The sequence below is a fragment of the Solea senegalensis genome, linkage group LG9 (assembly GCF_019176455.1).
Source record: "Solea senegalensis isolate Sse05_10M linkage group LG9, IFAPA_SoseM_1, whole genome shotgun sequence".
Taxonomy (NCBI): domain Eukaryota; kingdom Metazoa; phylum Chordata; class Actinopteri; order Pleuronectiformes; family Soleidae; genus Solea; species Solea senegalensis.
This window is the reverse complement of record NC_058029.1, coordinates 20,651,430-20,671,965: the sequence shown is the minus strand read 5'-3', so window position 1 is coordinate 20,671,965 and position 20,536 is coordinate 20,651,430. Positions and strand designations below refer to the sequence as shown.

At 42.1% G+C, this 20,536-nt stretch overlaps 1 protein-coding gene across 1 annotated transcript in view; it reads left to right on the top strand.

Annotated features, from left to right (window-relative positions):
* Positions 1-661: 661 nt before the first annotated feature.
* ephb6 (eph receptor B6) overlaps positions 662-20,536 on the top strand; it is a 37,305-nt gene continuing 17,430 nt past the window's right edge. Inside the window, exons 1-5 of the mRNA XM_044034230.1 lie at positions 662-780; positions 10,325-10,389; positions 17,648-17,920; positions 19,792-19,961; positions 20,035-20,330. Coding sequence (XP_043890165.1) covers positions 723-780; positions 10,325-10,389; positions 17,648-17,920; positions 19,792-19,961; positions 20,035-20,330 — 862 coding nt within the window. The 5' untranslated portion in view covers positions 662-722. The remainder of the gene's footprint in view (positions 781-10,324; positions 10,390-17,647; positions 17,921-19,791; positions 19,962-20,034; positions 20,331-20,536) is intronic.

The following is a 20,536-nucleotide window of genomic DNA, read 5'->3' as shown; positions in this document are numbered from 1 at the left end:
TCCACAAAAAGTAAAAGTGAGAAAGGGGGAGGAAAAAGGGTGGGAAGGGAGAATTTGGATACTTCTCAAATGCCACAGCTTGAAAAAAAAAAGAAATCCAAGTGAGCACGGTGTCCAGACATGTGAGGGGATGCCACAGTCTGCCAGGAAGCCTTGTACAAATCTGTTGGAGGCATGAGAGAGAGAGAGAGAGAGAGAGAGGGATAGAGAGAGAGAAGAGCTGGAGCGGATGTCGCTCGACGTGTCTAGACAGTTGTTGCAGAGAGCAGACAAACTTGTCTTTTCATTTGTTCCACGTCCTCTCTCTTACTCGCTCCTTCTCTGTCACTCCCTCCTGTTGACTCTTGCTTTCTCATTGTCATTGTTTATAAGAGATTAAAAAAGGGTGAATCTGTTCTTCTTCTTCTTCTGTTCTGTCTCTCTGACCCTCTGACACCTGTGTTTCCCTGTACCTGACAGTCGATGTATTGTGTGTGTTGCTCTGTAAATATTTGTCCCCTTCCCTCATCCATTTATACATCATCCATCCCCTCATCACCCCCTCCCTCTCTCTCTCTTTCTTTCTCTCTCCTCCAGATAAAGAGCAAACAGACTCCACCCCCTCTCCCCCTCTCCCGCTCACTGCCTCTGTCTGTCACACACTCACTTACTCTATCTCTCTCTTTCTCTCCCTCTCCCCCTCTCTCCCTCTCTCTGTGTGTCAGTGTGATTCTGTAGTGGAAATGTGGAAGATCTTTCTCTCTCTCTGTCTGTTTTTCCAGCCTGATTCAGCAGAGGAAGGTAGGGACTAAACTTTTTTATTTGAATGTATTCACATTAAATCTGTGCTTGCATGTACTTGCATGTGTGTGGAGAGTGTGCACATCCCTCTCATCATGAGTCTGACAGTGAGAGATGGACACTTGTGCTGTGTCTCTCTGGGAATTCTGGTTACTTTGACAATGTGAGAAAGTGTGGCGCTGTGGTCAGGTGGGGGGGGGCGGCGGCACAGCACCACAAGCTTATTATCACCTTTCTCCCCTGCTCACACACACAGCCCTGTGCATGTGACTGAGTGAGTGAATATGCATGCAAATGCTGGTGTGAGCCACAGTGGCAGCACATTAAGCAAGACTTTGTTGGCATGGAAGTGCCAGGTGCGTGTCGGCCGAGGGCCTATCAAGCTCCTGTAATAAAAGAATATGGAAATAAGGTGGGAGACAAATGAATAATAATATTTTTTCTCTTTGACTACAGGGTCTGAAACCCCCCAACCCCAACCCTCATGTCACTCATAATCTCATGGGTTTAGCAGCTAACAGACCCCTACTGCCCTCTTTTAGTGTAGTTATTAGTGGCCATTTATTTCTATGGATGCGTCTCATCTTCTCTACTTGTAACTCGCTATGATTTGTCTTTAAAAAAAATAGTTTCACATCTTCAACAACATAGCTGTTAATAATTTTGTGAAGATGCATTTCACACCGAGCTATATAACCAGACATTTAACATGTATATGAGCACTATAACGTTGGCTTTTGCAGCCCTCACTCACGCCCTTGTCCCTTTACAGCACGTTGCCTATGTTTAGTGTTGCATTTACATTATGTTTAAAGATGTAGTGCGTAACTTTTACATGTTCGCCCGCTACATTCAAACCGTTGCTAAATGAGTTCTCTCCGGGCTGATTGAGACTATCGGCTCCACACGAGTCTCTCCATGTAGCAGCGCTAGTAAAGCGAGACAGCCGCATAGAGGTGGACTACAGCCCAAAACCTTCAGAAGAGAATTCCACTGGTAAAAATAAACCCAGACTTCACTGTCATATTTTAATCATGATCACAATTTGGCTTCTCATGAATTTGAAAATGCATTCTCCACCAAAGGAATGCTAAGCAAATTTAGCGCTCCCTCAACAACTGCCAGCATTTTCAATTACATCTGCTTCTGTTCTTGAATCACTCAGCTCCGAGCTGCTTCAATGCTGTCTGGACAATTGACAATAGATAGATCGGCAATACTTAATACGTGTGTGTGTGTGACGGTGTTATTGTATGGATGTCCTTGTGAGGACCACATTTATACACCTAAGGAAGTGAGGACACTTTTGGAAAGTGAGGTCTCATATTCGGACACCCCTAACAATGGCTTTTTTCAGGGTTAAGACCTGGTTTTAGGGTTAGGGTTAGAATTAGGTTAAGATAAGGGTGAGGGTTAGGCACTTAGTTGTGATGGTTAAGGATAAAGTAAGGTGTTAGGGAATGTATAATATTTATGAATGTCCTCAATATGAATGCTATACAAACGTGTGTGTGTCTGTGTCTGTGTCATCACTGCAGTGTCATGCTATGTTTTGGTAGTTACTTAGACGTCCACAGGGGGCAGTAGAAGTTCCGCAGTGGAGCTTCAAAATGTACCGGATTATATCGACATTTGTTTTCTCTCTTTCTGTATATATATATATATATATATATATGTATATATATATATATATACATATGTACATATATATATATATATATACATATATACACATATATATGTATGTATATACATATATATATACATACATATATATATATATATATATATATATATATATATATTCAACATACATACATACAGTATATACATTTTAGCCAGTATTGGACTGATCCTGAGAATCGTGTCTGCTCATGTGTAGTTTACGTCTGTAAGGAGATGCTGATTGTTAAGTGAGACGCCATCCTTTAAGTGCTCTGTTGATGTCAATTTGATGACTCAAACTGCCTTACACAGTATGTGTGTGTGTGTGTGCATGTGTGTGTGTGCGTGTGTGTGTGTGTGTTTGTCTTGTTGCAGGTGCTCGCGTGCGTTTAGCCTCTGCCTCCACATAACTCCCGCTCCCACCTAATGTCCCCAGCACTCAAGGGACGTTCAGCAGTCAGTCAGCATGCCAACACTTTTAGAGGAAAGAGCTGCACCTGTTCACGCTCGTCTCCCTCCTCTGGCTTTAGTTTACGGTGACGTGTACGTCAGCCATGGCACGCACCTCGACGTGACTGCTACATGTCTGCCTCATGCCACAGATTTGAGCTGTGTCTGTAACAGATGGCCTGCACTAAGATGAGACAGAATGACAGAGAGGGAGAGAGGCTTCACTGTGTTGCCTGGTCTACTGACTGTGTAATAATTGAAATAGATCACTCCATAATACAGTATTAACCCAATAGCATGCACATCTTCATAATTCCACATAAATGGAGGCATCCAGTTATGTCACAGGGGGGGGATTTGGTGTCTGCCTCAGCTCTGATTGCAGTAAACGAGTGTGTTCCTCTTACTCTACTTAGCTGTGAACTGATATTCTATGTTTAGTGTCTTTCTGTTGTTTATTGCCTGTCACATAAATCAGTGCATGCAGCACTCTTGTCTGTTTTCACACCACAAACCACAGAGAAGTGTCATTTTTAGACGTAATCTCTTGCAGTTTAGAATTTAAAAGCTAATTTGCTTTGAGTGAGTGAGTGAGTGACATTCAGGACATTCAGTTTTTTTTTTCACTCCCACATGCTGCCTGTTCAGCCTCACATCAAGCATTGTTGATGTGACGTGTGGATGTGGAGCCACTTGGTTGGCTTGTAAATGGATGGATCTGAGTTGAGGATTGCATATTCACATTGGATTAACGCACTATGCTGAACGGGAGGCCTGTGCATGGGAGGAAACACCTGATGCCCCTGCAGCTCTTCACGGATCAGCAGAGCTGCAGTGATGCTCAGCCAGCTATGAATGTCCAGAAATGAACCTATTATTAATGAAATATGCTTTGGTCTTACCCCGAGAAGGAGAACTCACCTGATTTTGAGCAAAAGGCAACAGGTTGCCATAGCAGTTTTCTAAATATTTGAAAAAGCAATAACGGGAAGTGGTCTTTCGAGTCCAATCTTGTACTTGAGCACAATTCAGTTTACTTGCTTATGTTTTTTCCATTTTAAACCAATTTCTAAAATCTCACATAATGAGTGTATTGTGTTTATTTTGCACCACAGTATTTGACAGCTAGCGTTCAAAATCAATAAAATAGATATGTGACCAGAAACATCTATGTCTAAGTGGATCCCTCTTGGATTCAATAAACATATTTATCAACAAAAATGAAATACACATTTTATTTGATATTAAATGTGATATACATCTTAATAATAGATCTGATCCTCCACCATGTTTGTTAGCAAAGGATGTTCATTAAGCTGCAATATTCAGATTCAAACATGGATACAACAAAATCTTTAAATTACTATTTAAATTCAAGTTTCTAATTACAGTTTGTGTGGCTGAACGTTTATCCTTCTTTCTTACATAATGAATGAAGCGGAAAGCTGCCACACTAAAGGTGTAACGCTTTCACGTACTGATGCATCGTTATGATTTCATGAATTGAAAAACGTTGAGTCTGTAGTGATACTGTAGATATAAATGCTAAATACCTCTCCCACCGCTGGTGATCTGTACGTATGAAGTAAAAACACAGGGCCGTGTTTCTGGCTGTAATTGGATGTTAATTAGGCAGCTTTCCACCCTTATCCGTGTGTCATAAACAATTTCTTGTTTAGGACGTGATAAATTAGAGGAAGTGTGATTCAAAACTAAATTAATGTCACGCTTGTCACAGTGGGAGTGCAGCAGGATGGATGCCACTAACAGCCCTGAAAAGCTTCCTGCTCTCGATCATCTGGCCTGCACTCTGCTCTGATCTGCAGAGAGAAATCATTTGCTGCGGGGAAGTGGATGGACGAGGCTGCGTGCCCATTTCTGACACTGCTACAATTAACTGTGATCAGGCGCCAGGCGGGGTTATTTTTCATGTAATTTAAATAAAAGCAACATTATTCTCTGCAGTCATTGACAGTGCTGCAGTGACATTAGGCGACTCATCCATCACACATCTGCTATTTGTGATATGAAATGTTGAAGACCCCGAGGCAGCTGCCAACCATGACTCTTAGAGTGAGTGTGGAGGATCGTGGCAGATGACATCACAGATAAAACACCTGTGTGAACACGGCCTACGAGTTACAGCCATTTATGACTGAAGGATGCACATGTGGTATGGACTGATGTGACACTGGAATGTAGATTGTAGTTTTGAGTTTCACATTAAAGCTGCATTTGGCAGTTTGCGTGTTGGCGCTGCCCAAAAGGAGGCAGAGTGAAGTTTTAATGCTGAAGGTTGAAATTACACAGATTACAGATTAATCTGATCTCAAATTTACATTCCTTCTTACTGCTGGTGGTGAGATGGTGATGAAAATATGTGTTCATCCATTACCAACAACATTTTAGGCAGAAGAAAGGACTAACTTCTCTGCTGTGACACAATTGTTGGGTCTTTTTTTGGGTGTCGTTCAGTATCATCGTGATTTTTTTCTTCTTGCCAAACCAGAGCATTTTGAGGTCTTAATGACAACCAAAACATGTCTTACCTGCTATGATAATGTTGAATTATGATAAAAACATGATGATTGAACATGATCAAATAAAACACTATTCCACTGCAGTTGGATTTCCTCATGGTTTTCATTGGTTTTGGCTAAGCTAACCAGCTGCTGGTTAAAAAGTAGACAAAAATATGCATCGGTCAATATTGGTATCGGTCCGATACTGGTCAAAATCACTGGATCAAATATCGGACAGATAAAAATGTTAAATGTGAATCCAAGTATAGTGCATGAAATGCAAAAATGTGAATAAAAATCAGCAACAGCATTTTAGCTGAGTCATGTTTGGGCTGTTTATTTCGTCTCTTTGGGAGAACAATATCAACAGCTTCATAGTTCATACATGTTCTTAAATAACTGTTGATATTGGTAGATACTTTTTTCACAGTTTGTGATATCATTATCCGTCCACAAAAAAGTGGTATCATACCATCCCTAAAATATTTGTGACTCTAACTTTATGAAGAAAATGATCATACCCACTTCATTCCAACATCATTGAGGCCACAGTTTGACTTTCTCTCTACTGCTCCTCCCACTGTTTTTTGTTCGGATGCACGATATTGGACTTTTTGTCAATATGCTGGGAGTGCTCGGGCACCGATAGCGACATACTGTATGTCTTTTTTGCTTTTGCCTGCTGCAGAGGTCATTTAGTGTCTTCTGTGAAATTCACATCATATTTTTCATACTCATGTTGCAGCAGATGTAGATATAAAATACCATCACTGTGCAAAATAACCTGTAGGGGGCGCTAGCATAGAAGTCAAGGAGGAAGCTGCATTTTCAGCCTAGCTCTTGGCCTGTTTGCTGATATCCTATAATACATTTTAAAGCCTATATCTGCCAATACTGATATCGTGCTGATAATATCATGCATCCCTAGTTCTCTGTCACTTTTCTTGTGAACCAGCAAGTGTTGTCTTCCAGGACATAGTGTCTAGAAGACTTTTACTGCAGTCTATATTTAACAATGTCATGGCTCCTCACTATTTACAAGCGGCAGATTGTTAAAAAACTATGGCTGTTTGGACTGTGCTATAAACATTTGTGACTTTCCCACAAGGTCACACTCGCTGGTTCTTTGCTCTCATAATCCGACCAAGTCCATTTACCAAACTGTTGATCTCTGTCTTCATCGCTTTTGTTAATGTGTTATCATCAAGTGAGGGAGTGCCTTTTGGTGGAAGCTCCTCCTACCTGTGCCTGTTGCTGCCTGCTCCTCGCAGACATTGCTCTGTCATCTAACGTGGCTTAAGTGCTGTGTGTTGCAGCTGCACTTTAATTCACTCTCATTCACCAGAGAGTTTCTGATGACTCCCTTTAACATGTGCGTGCTTATTTCGGGAATTGCGTTAATCCCCCTCCTTCCGTGCTCCTCCTGTTGCTCCCGCTCTTGCTCCTGCTCTGTGTTAGCGTATCGCTCTCTCACTGCGGTTGTTTGTCATGATGGTTTGGTGTGGGCCATGTCCTTGACTGACTGTCTGTGGGTGGGAGCATCTGGAGCATATAAAGAATGGGTGGAGATGGGTGGACAAAAGACAAAATATGACCTGACCGCTGCTCAGCATGCTTGCATGCTTGTGGGGATTTTTGCGATGTGTGTGTAACATGTTGTTACCTGTGTACTCGCTGCAGGTGCATTTACTTTGGTTGCTTGGCATATCATACACACGCTCGCACCCTTCCTGTCCGCATTAATGTTAACACCTTGATTCTTTGCTGTGGGGGAGTGCGTCTGGTGTTCCCGTTACCTGGAAAGTGCGGTAATGTTGCACACATCTGCCTCTGAAAAGGTGTGACATGTACGACAGCACTCCACTTGGCGCTGGAGTGTGTCGGCGCATGCATGGTCACACAGAGAGGAAAAGTGTTGGGCACAGAGAAATGAACGTAGAGAGCGGAAAGAGGGTCACTCAGCTGAAGTGAACACTCCAGCAGGCACATGCAGGCACAACAGTAAAGTGCATTTAACACCTACACCACGCACAAAGAGAGGAGAGCAGCGTGAAAGAAAGAAAGAAGCATTTCTGTCCACAAAAACACAATCCTATCATTATCCTCCTAATGCCTGTTCCATAAGTTTTTTTGTGCTGCCTCCTCTTTTTCTGTCAAAGCTTCTACCAAACAAATAGCAGGTCTGACATCAATAATGGAGCAAAGACTATCCTTTTATTTAACATACAGAGATGCCTGCCCTGCTGTCACTTTCTAGATGAATAATACACACATGCAAGAGGCAGATGAGAGGGACAAGATGGAGGTTAAAAACAGTGGGGAAGTATTGAGTAAAGTGAGTGAAAGAGTGGAGCAGGAAGACGTGAGAGACCATCATGTATTAAAGCAGCACTCAGGTCCAGATTGCAGACTCAGCACTTCTCCAAACTGTCAGGGACCAACTTTGAGCTTCTTGAGATGCAGTGGCTCTCTCTGTGTTGTCAGGGAAGCTTTTACTAGCACCTGAACCTCCCAGCAAATGTCCCCCTGTTTTGTTCGACCTTATCTCGCACACAAGACCCAGCCCTGGTGGCCTCGGCTCCAGCTAATCCTCGGATAAGGAGTGTGTGCAACACAGCACTCAGCGCTGATCTTAAGATGTCATCGTGAATTATTCAAAAATGCTAATGTCACGCAATAAGACAGAAGCTCTTTTAACACGCCTGGTATAATCCTCGTGTACAGGTTTGTTCTGGCGGTGATGTGAGGACCTGTGGTCCCAGAGGCCTCGTGACAAGACGCTAAATAGTAGAGGCATAAATATTAATGTCAAAGTAGTTTGCTATCTGTTATTTATGTATGACTCTGCCCTGGAGCAGAAGGTTAATTGAATTTGGAATGACACATTTGCTGTATTTGTGTGTGTGTGAGTGTGTGTGTGTGTGTGTGCCTCTGCTTTGACATAAACATGATAGTGCTTAATGAGGTCAGAACGCACAGTGTACGAGTGCATGTCTTTCATGCCACGTTTAAATAAACGACGATACAATGGAGATTTATTCTTTTCAAGTGAGGAATGATTCCTGACAGAGCGCAGGGGAACAGATGGAGGGGCAGTTTCCATGTCACCACACACATCTTGAATGTCGTGAAGGGGAAAGAGCGCACGACAATGTCCGTCCTGCTTGTGCGGCGTCATTAAACAAAGCAGGAGAGGTGTGTCAGTAAATGGAAGTTGTCATTTGTCTGAAAAGCTTTACATTTCCTTGCTTGCTCGGTGGATTTCGTCTTATCCCCGTAGCTGACTTTATCCTGACTGGCTCTGCCAAGCTGTCCAGACATACGCCGCACTAAAAAAGTGTTTATTCTGATGCCTGTGGCTGCATATAATCTCGAGCTGTCACAGTCAATTTGTATTTTATTCTTGGTACATTTCGTAGCACGCTGAATCCTGGAGGAACACGTGAAGATTTGTTGGGACTGACATCAAGACGAGGGTAGTGGCTGGAAAAAAAACCTACTAGACTACAGGGGGAGGATGGGGGGTGGGGTAAAAAAAAATTTAAAGAGGAGGGAAATGAAGGATTGAAGGGCAGATTTGCGTGGGTCTCCATCTGTGAGTATAATCCTGAGAACAAAAATCTGTTTACAGCACAGTCACAGAACAGAAAGGTGGTGTTTAATGTCGGCAGCCTGAAACTGTTTATATTTGATTTGTTTGGTGCAATAAGAAGAGGAGGGATTTAGTGTGTGTGTGTGTGTGTGTGTGTGTGTGTGTGTGTGTGTGTGTGCGCACAAGCTTGTGTACCTGAGATATAAAAAGTGATCTCAGGGAGTCGGTGGTGTTTAGTGCACCTCTTGAAATCCCATCATTTCCCTGTGATGATGCCGACATCAGTCGCTCTTTGTTTGTTTGTCAGCGAGAGGAGAAGAGAGAGTCTCCTTTTCTCTGGTGAACGATTGTGTGACATGAAATGGAAACGCAAAGCATTAAAATTGTATGACGACGATGAGGAGAATCATTTATTTTGTAAACAGAGAGGGACGGCTGCAGCCTCCACACAAGGCTGTGCATCGACAGGCCTTTAAAGGTGATTAGTGTTGTCTGCGCCAGCATCTAGACCTGAATCTGACATTTTTCCCCCCTCTGTGATTGTATTCAGTCAGCGAGTGCAGACTGTTGCAGACTGAAGGAATGAAGGAATGAAGGAATGGTGGCCACCATGGTTTTACAATACTAATGGAAAATTGGAGGGCTTCTGTTTCGAGTGGGAAACTGCCATGTGTCAGCACTTAGCATAAAGTCATTGTGTCTGTGTGTGTGTGTGTCTGACAGCCTGCTTTTTTTTCATTATTATTATTAAAAAAAAGCACTTACACATAAAAGCAAATTATGGGGTGTAAATGAGCAGATGCCTGATGAAACTTGAAATAGAACAGAAACCAACACTGGATATTTCATCCCCAACAATGTCCTGAAAGTTTCCCTCTTTGGCCAAACTACCCGAGGCATCAGCTTTACAAAGTTTCAACAACATGTGACACTTAGTGTTATGGCCTTTTAAAGTTTGGAAAGGTGACCTTTAATCTTTGTGCCAACATGCATCAGGACCCAGAATCGGTGTTTGACAGATGCACACAGCTGGATCCCTCCCTCAATGCACGGGAGACAAAAAAAAAAATCAAAGTGAACTGGGGACAAATACTGGACCTGCTATACTACTTCCCACAGATTCACACTGTGTGTCTGTGGTGTTTAGTCCTTGAGAGAATTTCGTAATCACTAAAACAGTTTCACAGTCACTTTCTCTTGTTTTGTTTCTTTATTTGTCCGCTTCATCAATCAGCAGCTATCTCTGACTGTGTTTTCATTTCTGTAAAATCTGTTGTCTTAAACAATGTCTTTGTTTCCCTCTCTGTCCTCTCAGTGATGCTGCTGGACACAAGTGAGTCCACCACCGAGCTGGGCTGGACCACCTATCCAGACACAGGGGTAAGGTTGCAGAGAGAGGACTCCCAATGTGTTCTCCAGATTTATTTTTTTTTTAAACATGTGTTAATCACATGTTACACGTGGTTATGTTTCTGTTTCTGAGTAGCTCTACATTTTTTGTACTTTGAAAGATTTAGTGAGCTATTAACCCTTAGAACACAGAGCATTTGTTTTCCATTACTATATTTAAACATACAGAGGTTATAAGAATGTGCAATATAGAGTGTCTTATGTCCTTTTATTTCAGCACCACCTAGGCAATCATCAAAAAAAAATCATTTTCACCAGCTACATAAACACACCTGAGCAAAAAAGTACTCAACATGTATGAAATCGTATTGAATTTGTGAAATGTGGAAATACGTCACACTACAAAGTTCACTTCACTCGTTTGGTGGGCAAAAATATTTTCCAAAGGGGCCACACTGACATTAATGAAGCAAGTGAAGGGCCACAAAAACAAGGTTTTATAGAAATAATAAGAATCTATTATTACCTATATTTACATTCAACATGCATAACATTTACATTTTAGAAGTAAAAATGCTATGCAAATATTACCAAAATGTGACTACTTTCAAAATAAAAGTACGGGTGTTTTTTTTTACGAGTTAAATGCTATTAATGTGAATGTTTGTATAGCGCTCCACAAATTCTGATCATTGTCTCTTTACATCAGATTTTGAACCAAATTTTGTGAAAGAATATTTTTTGTCCACTCTTGGTTAAATCGCAATTTTCCAACCACTCATCTTAGCTCCGATTCTGTCATCACAACTGTTAAGGCCAGACAGACACACAGATTATGTTCCTTTAAAATTGACATAATGAGGTCACATGAGGTTTACATATTCTATTAGTTTAACTGAAACGTTACGACAGTCACGGTTGACCTCCACAAGGTTGGTAGTGTTAAGGTTAAGCATAAGCAATAGGCTTTACATTATTACTATGATACACCTTCACACTCCAGCTGCTGTCATGGAGCCGTCAGTTGTTGTACTAAGTGAGTTGTGGTACTGTTGTCAAGCCTCTGCAGTTTTTTTTCCCACCTGGCTTTTTTTTTTTCTTGTGCTTGTGATGTACACCAAACTGTAAATCATTTTCCATTGCTTTCCTACAAAATGCATTCAATGACCACCATCATCCAAAAATATTTTTTCAGTCATACACTCACCGGCCATTTTTCTTTTTTAGGTATTATGTGTACCTAATAAAGTGATCTTCTGCTGCTGTGGTCCATATGCTTCAAGGTTTTACCTGTCGTTCGCTCAGAGATGGTCTTCTGTGTTGTAAACAAACCTATCAGACCATTCTCTGTAAACCTTAGAGATGGTTGTGTGTGAAAATCCCAGTAGATCAGCATTTTCTTATATACTCGAGCCAGCCTGTCTGGCACCAACAGCCGTGCCATGTTCAAAGTCACTTCAGTCACCTTTCTTTCCTTCCGCAAGTCATCTTGACCACATTTTCATGCCTAAATGCATTGAGCTGTTGTCATGTGATCGGCTGGTTAGACGAGCAGCTGAAAGGCTGTACCTAATAATTAAAACACAAAACACTCTGAAAACAAGACGATGGCAAATGTAATGCATCTGCAAAGAACATGCTGACATACATAGAAAATCTTTGCACAGCTGATTGTAGTTTCATGTGAAAGCTTATAGTTTTTTCATGGAGACATGTTTGCAGGGGCATCACACCCGTGGGGGATGAGGGTGTTTTAACACCCACACTTTTCCCGGTGAGAGGGCTCAACTCTTTTTTCTGCAGTTTTTCCGCAGTTTTGCACAAACGCCTTACTACAGTCGCTCCGTTTCTCCGTTTGAGTGTGACCGGCTGATGATTGGCTGTTCTGCCTTAAGTCCCGCCTCTCTTGGTGTGTTAGATTTATCGTTCAGCTCATGCTGAGGAGGCGGGAACTATCTAGGTTCATAGTTCACACGCTTCAGAGTTATTTTCCGTTACTGTCACTCACTTTTGAACATATGGAAGCCCGAAGTTGTCAATATTGATAATAAAATATAAGACATTATTTAATCATCATATCAACAAGCTGTGTTAAATATCTATGTGAAATAACTGAGAAAATTGTTCAAGCCCAATAAGGCATTAATTTTCACAGAAACAATTTTTATTTTATTGGTCATGTTTGTTCCACTTTTTTTAAGTCCGTTTTTATTTCCTGATAGTTTGTAGATGTGTTTATTATTTTATAGTGAGTGTGTTTTTATACTTTTCTAGTATCACTCATTTAAATGGGAAGCTTCTTATCTTATCTTGCATTTTCTACCTTTTATCCCCTTCTGTCATTGTATACATCTTTTTAGTGTTTGGTCAAAAAATATGAAAGCATATGTGAAGCCAACATCATTTGGTTGGCAAAGTTGATGAGTTAAAAACGCGTAATAACATAACACACAGCCATTAATTCACTCAATTTGTAGGTGACCCCCCTCCCCTCGCGCACTCCCACGAACCACATCCATCCCCCGCACTTTTGAAAAGCTTGCTACACCCCTGCATGTTTGGACAGAAGAGTGGCAGTGACAGGCAGAATATCTAGAGTTTAAAGGAAATAAAGGTTGTGCCATTCAACATCTGCACCAAGGGAACAAATATTAAGATAAGACAACAGAATATTACATCAAAATACTCTATATGTACATTTGAGATGAATTGTTTGGCAAAGATGCATCATGGTGTATGAAGAATGGCTTCATTATTGACCAATGCTTCATAGCAGATGAAAAGAGAGAAACTGTAATGATTGTGTATAGTAGTAAAATATGCTCATCAGCATCTCCCGAACAATAGCTCGTAAAATTGGCTTGAAAATTAGGAATAAAGTAATGAATGTTTTTCAGATGAGTGGTGGATTGGTGGAGCTTTTAGCAGGTGGCACTCAGCCTGGGAGTGAACCGTTTCACTTTGCCAAAGAGCTTTAATGCCCCTTTAATGTTCACTCCCCCAGATTTTTGTGTGTTGGTCTTTACTGCGTGTCCTCATCCATGATGAGATCAAAATGATTGAACCATAACCTACTCACATTGTGAGCTGCCCTTTTTATCGTTGCCACTTTGCCTTCAGCTATGTAAATATATGAATGTATATGTGCGTGCGTGTGTGCGTGTGTGTGTGTGTGTGTGTGTGTGTGTGTGTGTGAGAGAACACTTGCGTGACTTCTCTGGGGTCAACTCCCAGGTCAGTTAAATTCACTCATCTGTGAGTGATTGTGGCTCAGCTCTAATATGGCTCATAATTACTCTTGTACACAGCCCTCATTGTCTTCATCTTTGAAACAAACAGTCCAACTATGTCACAAACTTTGGGACATCACATGTGGCCAACATGTTCACTTAACTCTGGAAGAAGTTTACTCTGTCTGTCTTTGAAAACAATATCATCCCAAAGCCTTTGTCCATATATGGATATGTTTAACTATTCGATTTATACATTTAGAGCATCATACTCGGCATGAAATGTCATAACCAGCTACATGCACTAGTTATGTTCATGCACGCTCTGCTTCACGTGAGCAAACTCCTCGAATTTCACACGGTGGTTTCTGAAAAAAGAGCAAATGAAAGTACAGTACCAGCATCTGACATCTGGCACACACACTCAAGTCTTTTATCTCACCTTACACTAAACTTCAGCTTTACATGCTGTCATTATCACCCCAGTGTGGCCTCCAGTGTCGGACCATAATTGTACATGATGTTGGATTAATTAGGGCCTCGTGTGTGTTACCAATCTGTGAACCATGACGGCAAATGCTAATGTGTGTGTGTGTGTGTGTTAGGGAGAGAGGGAGAGGTAGAGAGAGAGAGAGAGAGAGAGCAAGTCTGTCAGGGATTATTTTTCTTTATGGTTCCTGGATGAGATGACTTCTGAGATGGAGATCTGGTTATCTGACCTCAGGCATCAGGCTGAGAAAAGCAGAAAGACACATCAAGAGAACGGGAGAGAGAGAGGGAGGTTTTGAGTACGTGTGTGTGTGTGGGTGGATGTACTTGTATGTGTTATCCCTTCAGAACCTTTTCTGGTGTAAACACTGTCTTTGTTAGGACCAGTAGTCCACATGAGACCAAAACCTGGCCCTAATGAGGCAATCTATTTGATTAAGTTAAAGGTTTAGATTTAAATTGTAGTTAGGTTAAGGTTAGGCATTAACTTGTTATGGTTAGGGATGACGCTAATGAATGGAAGTATGTGCAGTGTGCGTATGTATGTGCGCGCGTGTGTGTGTGTGTTGTGTGTGTGTGCGTGCGCGTGTGTGTGTGATTGTTTGTGATGTTAAACCCTTTCCTCACTTTTGCAGTGCTCTTGCTCGAGGGTCTGCGTGTGCACTTTGTTCCTGCCTCTTTTTGCTCTCTTTCTATCTTTGTTTTCTTTCGTTGCAGTGGCGCGCTGACAAGCATCTTTGTCTCTGCTTCTCTCTCTCTTTCTCTCTCTCTTTATCCTTCCTTTAATCTCTCCTCTCTTTGCCCTTCACAGTCCCGGACTGAGTCAATGCCTCAAATTCTGTCTTCCATCTCCCAACTCAGTTGTCAAACCAGCAGATTTCCCCTTTCCCATACTATATTTACTCTCTTTTTTCAGTTGTGTGTTTGCTCTCTTTCTTTCTGTCTCCCTCTCCGTCTCTCTCCCTCTGTGTGTGTGTGTGTGTGTGGACATGCATATGTCCTGGGGTAAAAGTGCGTGACTTTCTCTGCTTCTACCCGTCGTACATGTTGGTTTGTGTTTGCACAGACGTGCTCCTCCCTGTGTGTTACATGGCATATAAATATTTCTGTTTGAGGTAGAACTCAGAGACAGTTGGTGTGTGTAACAAATACTGTTTATTCTAGATTTTAAGAAGCATAGCTTAAGACTGGTAGAGCTGGAGAGTTTGACCAGGTGGGCAACAGACAAGAGGATTGGACAGTGGCAACCACCAATGTTTACAAACCAGCCTTGGGTTTGGTATTTTGGCCAGCACATTATGTACAGTATATTCAAATATTAGTTTCCAAAATCTCTGTTGACAAATCAACAGGCCTCAGTGTTTATATATCCACCCATCAGATGTTGGAACACTTTGCTTCCAACCCCAACAGAGAGGTGCCAAAAAGTGTGACAGTATGATCAGTTCAAATTAGTGATTGAGACCATAAACCCACATGTTTACTGATGTTATAAATCAAATGAGTTGTGGCCTCGCCCCTTGATGGCCATTCAAGACAATTTCAAGTTGTTTTCACATGTCAGACGTAGAGATTATGTCCACACACACAGAGCAGGCTCGGCACCAAATCATTGGCTGGGGCTTGTAGTCATGATGAGGCGTCGGGTGGTGCAGAACACAGACAGTGAACCTGGAGCCGAGGCTAACTAGTTGAGCTGGAATCAAAAGCACTGTTAACTATTAACATTAACTACACAAAAAGGACACATTTGGGACAAACAAGAAACACAAGGAATGACAACAACAAGCTGATACATCACACCCTGTCCCTGTTACATGAGAGAGTGTGGGTCTCTGACATTTTGGGTCAAATAATATTACAATGATAAGTCGTCGACCCCTCCTCCCATATCTGCCCTGCTTCTTTCTTTCTTTACTCCCGAGGGAGACAGACACAGAGAGAAGAAGTCGGAAAGGGAGGGCAGGAGGTGGGGTTTAGGGTCTGAAAACAGAGATATAGAATAAAAATGAACGACTGCTTTGCATCTGATTCTCTTACAGTAAATTCCACTCATTTCTCTCCCCCATACTCTCCATCTGCATCCTCGTTCCCATATCTGACAGAGAGCGCGAGAGAAAACTGTCCTTTCAATCCACTGACAGCTCCTCAGACTCTTTCTATCTGCTCACTGATCTTATCATTATTCCAACTGGGCAAAATATGAATGCACTCCCTCGTGTGCAATGCAACAAAGACCTTTGTTCACACTGGCTGTCAGAAAGAGACATGAGCATGCAGAAAAACATTAACATGCACTAACACAGAAAGACACAGCCAAACGCACTCTGATAGGGTGTCAGGACCTTTTGTCCTCTTCTCTTTGTTGCAGGGAGAATAATGATGATGAGGCCTAATACATAATTCCTCTGTGTTACAACAGAAAAGGCCCTGCTTGCCACTCAGTGCTACATGAGTTTAAAGCAGAGCCATTTCTTCCTTGGAGGCACTGCACTGTATAATTTTTGAAACCTAACCCGGTGCCAAATTTACATTTAGACTCATCGGACAGATTCTAATTCAGAGCTTTGTGTCGCCGTGCTGTGCACTTTCCTCCACAAGGGATCAACACATGTCCAACTCTATTAGATCACACAGAAGTATTTAAATGGGGCTGTAAATATGGATGCTATATTGTCTCTGATATCTACTACAGTGGAGGGGAACTGAATTGTGGCCGAGAAGGCCTTGAATGACACGTTACAAATTCATCATGACTTTGTATGTGTCCCTGCACACAGACATTTTTTATTTTGTTTTGAAAACCGTCAGAGCGATCCAGAGGGAAATCATAATAAAATGTGGATTCATTTCAATGAAATTTCACCCTCGCATTCTTGATCCCCAGTGAGTGGGCCCCAAATGCTTTGTTTAATGGCACAAACACCAGTTAATTTGCTAAAAGAATTGTTACAGGGTTTTAAAAGAGACATAACTCAGTGACTTTGGCGATCCTTCACGGATCGGTAATCTTGCTGACTGCCAACAGACACTGGCAGCAAACAGTCAGAATCAGCAACAGTTTGAAATGTGTCGTAAATTAATTGAAACGGTTTATTTAATGTCCTGGTTTCATAATCACTGTTTCTGTAATTAGGCGGTGGAAAATCTATGGAGTACAGAGGACATAGAGGTGACCTATATCACTGGCAATGTAGGACAGCCTTCCCCTTGTGGATTCAACAGCAGCGAGTTCTTTATCAAAGCAAAAGAAAGGTTTCAAACAGGGAGTGATCTTAGAAAACACCAGCAATATTTACCATGTGACCAAGCGTTTTATTTTCTAACATTCATACCTTTTCAGACGGTGTGTGTGGAGCTTCTTCCATCAGTCATCCATCTCCTGTAGTTATCTGAAGGTGACAGTTTTCAAAACTAAATCAAGCCAGTCCAGTCGCCTTCACCTAACTACAGACGTCTACATGTTGTGAATTTTTACCACAGTTTATAAAGGCAGATTCTACCTAGTAACACGTCATCTACTAACAATGTTACCTTTACACAGCCATGTCATTTTGTGTGTCTCTCAGTGGGATGAGGTCAGTGTCCTGGATGACCGAGGGAAGCTCATACGGACCTTTGAGGTCTGCAATGTCAACCAGAATCCCCGCTTGCAGGACAACTGGTTGGCTACACCTTTCCTGTACCGACACTCAGCTCCACGGGTGTTTGTCACGTTGCGCTTCTCGGTGCGCGACTGTGGCAGCCTGCGATCACCATCACCCACCTGCCGGGAGACGCTCACCCTCTACTTCAAACAGGCCGACTCCCAGAGAGAGCTGGAGAGGACACTGGTCGCTGAGGTGAGACACTGGAGGTGTCATGTGTAATAATGCCCGTACATCGCTTTATGTCCAATACAGCCTGCTGGAAATGATTATAATTAGAAGAATAAAACAAAAACTCAGCTGCACAGCAGGAAGATAATTGAAATCATTGTCATAGAGGAACAAAGAAGAAACCAGAAAACATTCACATTTGACCACCTGCCATATTATGCAACACGTGTTAAATGCAACTAATGACACATCTCTGAAATAAAACACGTGACAGCTCTCACTCTAGTTTTAACATAAATGTGTTTAACTAATAGTCAAAAATAAGTAGTACAAGTTTACCAATGTATATGGCCTTTTTTTAATAGCCATCTAAACATTATAAACATCTACACACAGTGTACTTGTATAATCAAATGAATGATGGCTGGGTTCCATTTAGCCTCCTCAGTTTCAGGGTGACAGTTTCCTCACTGTCACACTGTCGTGACTGAACAGAGCCATGAAAAGCCATCACTAACACCTGCGTCCATGGTGAAAACATTTCTCTTTTCCAGTGGTAATATAAACTTCAATAACACCAGGCTAAATAGCATAAGCATCAGTGAGGTCAGCTGATTTAACGCTCTGAATGTACTGTATTTACACAGTATAAAGTATATATAATATAAAGAATATCTTAGACATGTTTTGTAAATGTAATTGTTGGCGTTGAAGTTGATGTTAAAGTTGGATCACACATCAGTGAGTTTATTATTACATTTTAATGGTAAGGTTTTATATTTAGTCAATCATTTGTAATCAGCCATCGCCCTATGAGTGATTTTGTAGTTTATTATCATCGTGTATAAAGATGTTGCTGCTTCCTAATAGATATAAACAGATATATTTGAAATGAAAACTGTTCAGCAGCTAATCTGTAATTATGGCTCATGTGGTCTAAACTAAATTCAACAGAGATGATTTCTTTCCCCCAGCTGTGTTCAGTCACTGCTTGAAGCAAACAACCTTCACACTGAACCATTAACCATAGTAAAATGCAATTGTAATTGTTGTGTTGTTGTGCTAATGTTACACCAATACAGCAAAAGCATCTCATCATCCCATGACTTGGAGTAATTGTATAATCACCTTGGTTATGACTGCGTTTGCCAGGGAAAGCTGCTGAGACTGATGGGCTCCTCCGTCCACAGTGGTGGAAAGCACATGCTTTGCATTTACAAAATGCAAAAATGTGCTGCGGCCTTGAGAAATGACACTTCACTCCCACTAATTACATCTTTGTGATATAAAATAAACAAACGAGACCATTTTACACTCACTGCAGGAAATTCTCACGTGGCAGTGAAGTGGTAACCATATTTTCTGACACTTTATGTATGTATGTGTTAAACTGCTGAATCTGATTTGCTGCTGCAGTCCCACAGTGGGAGGGATGCAGTATTATTTGCACAGATGAATGCATTTGTCCCTGGGGAAGTCAGATGCTTGTTACATATGCAAATCAAAGCCTGATGAGGAATTGGAGGAGAGTCACAGATGAACACACGGCACTGCAGAGCTACACAAAATCTTAGCAGGGATTTGAGCAGGCTCCCCACAGGGACGCTCAATCTGCACATCTTAGTAAACATTTACACTCATCACTAAACCGCTTCACTTCATTGGAAAAAGCAGGCCTGTAAACTTGAGTTTGTCCTTCTTGCTTGTGATGTTTTGACTGAACACAGTCCATGTTCATCTGTCAACTTATTTTAGTGTCTATAATTTACTTCTCGGTTACTACTCTGCTCCATGTCAACCACACATCCTCGCCACATAATTTTGTTCTCTCTTGACCACTCATTATCTTTTCCTTCCTCTTCCTCTCTGTTTACTTGGCTCCGCGCTCGCTGCAGCCGTCCAGCAAAGAGAAGGAAACCAGGGAGGGCTGGGTGAAAATCGACACCATTGCAGCCGACAAAAGTTTCTCAAAAGTGGAGCCCAGTTCCCCTCACCAGTACCAACCAAACAGATACAGCCGCATCAACATTAAGACACTCAGCTTCGCCCCACTCATTCGCAATGGGTAAGTGTCACCGTGCTGCACGCGTACACTGAGTTTCAAATGCCTAACCGCTCTCCACCCTCACGTCTGTCAGGTTTGTCTTGGCTGTCGTCGACAGTGGGGCTTGTGTTTCCCTCATGGGTGTGTCCATCTTCTACCGCCGCTGTCCAGCCACCAGTCTCTACTTGGCGTCCTACCCTGCGACTCCCTCTGGGGCTGAGCCCACAGCTTTGGTGGCTGTGACAGGGACGTGTGTCCCCCACAGTAAAGCGCAGGGAGGGACGCCCCCTCGCATGCACTGCAATGCTGAAGGAGAATGGATGGTGCCTGTTGGAGGATGTGTCTGTGATGAAGGCTATGAGCAAAACCTGAATGGATCCGCCTGCCTGGGTGAGTCTGAGTACGGCCGACAAAGTGCAGGTCACGTTCACTCCCACAGAGAGAGTTCCTATAATGTGTGCGCAGTGTTAATCAGTCATGCACAGCAACCATGTGTTAATGGTATGAAGAGATGTCACGTTACACTTTCATAAAGCTGAGGGATAGTGCAATAGACAAATAAAAAGTGAAGTTAACGTCCCTGTAGGGATATCCTG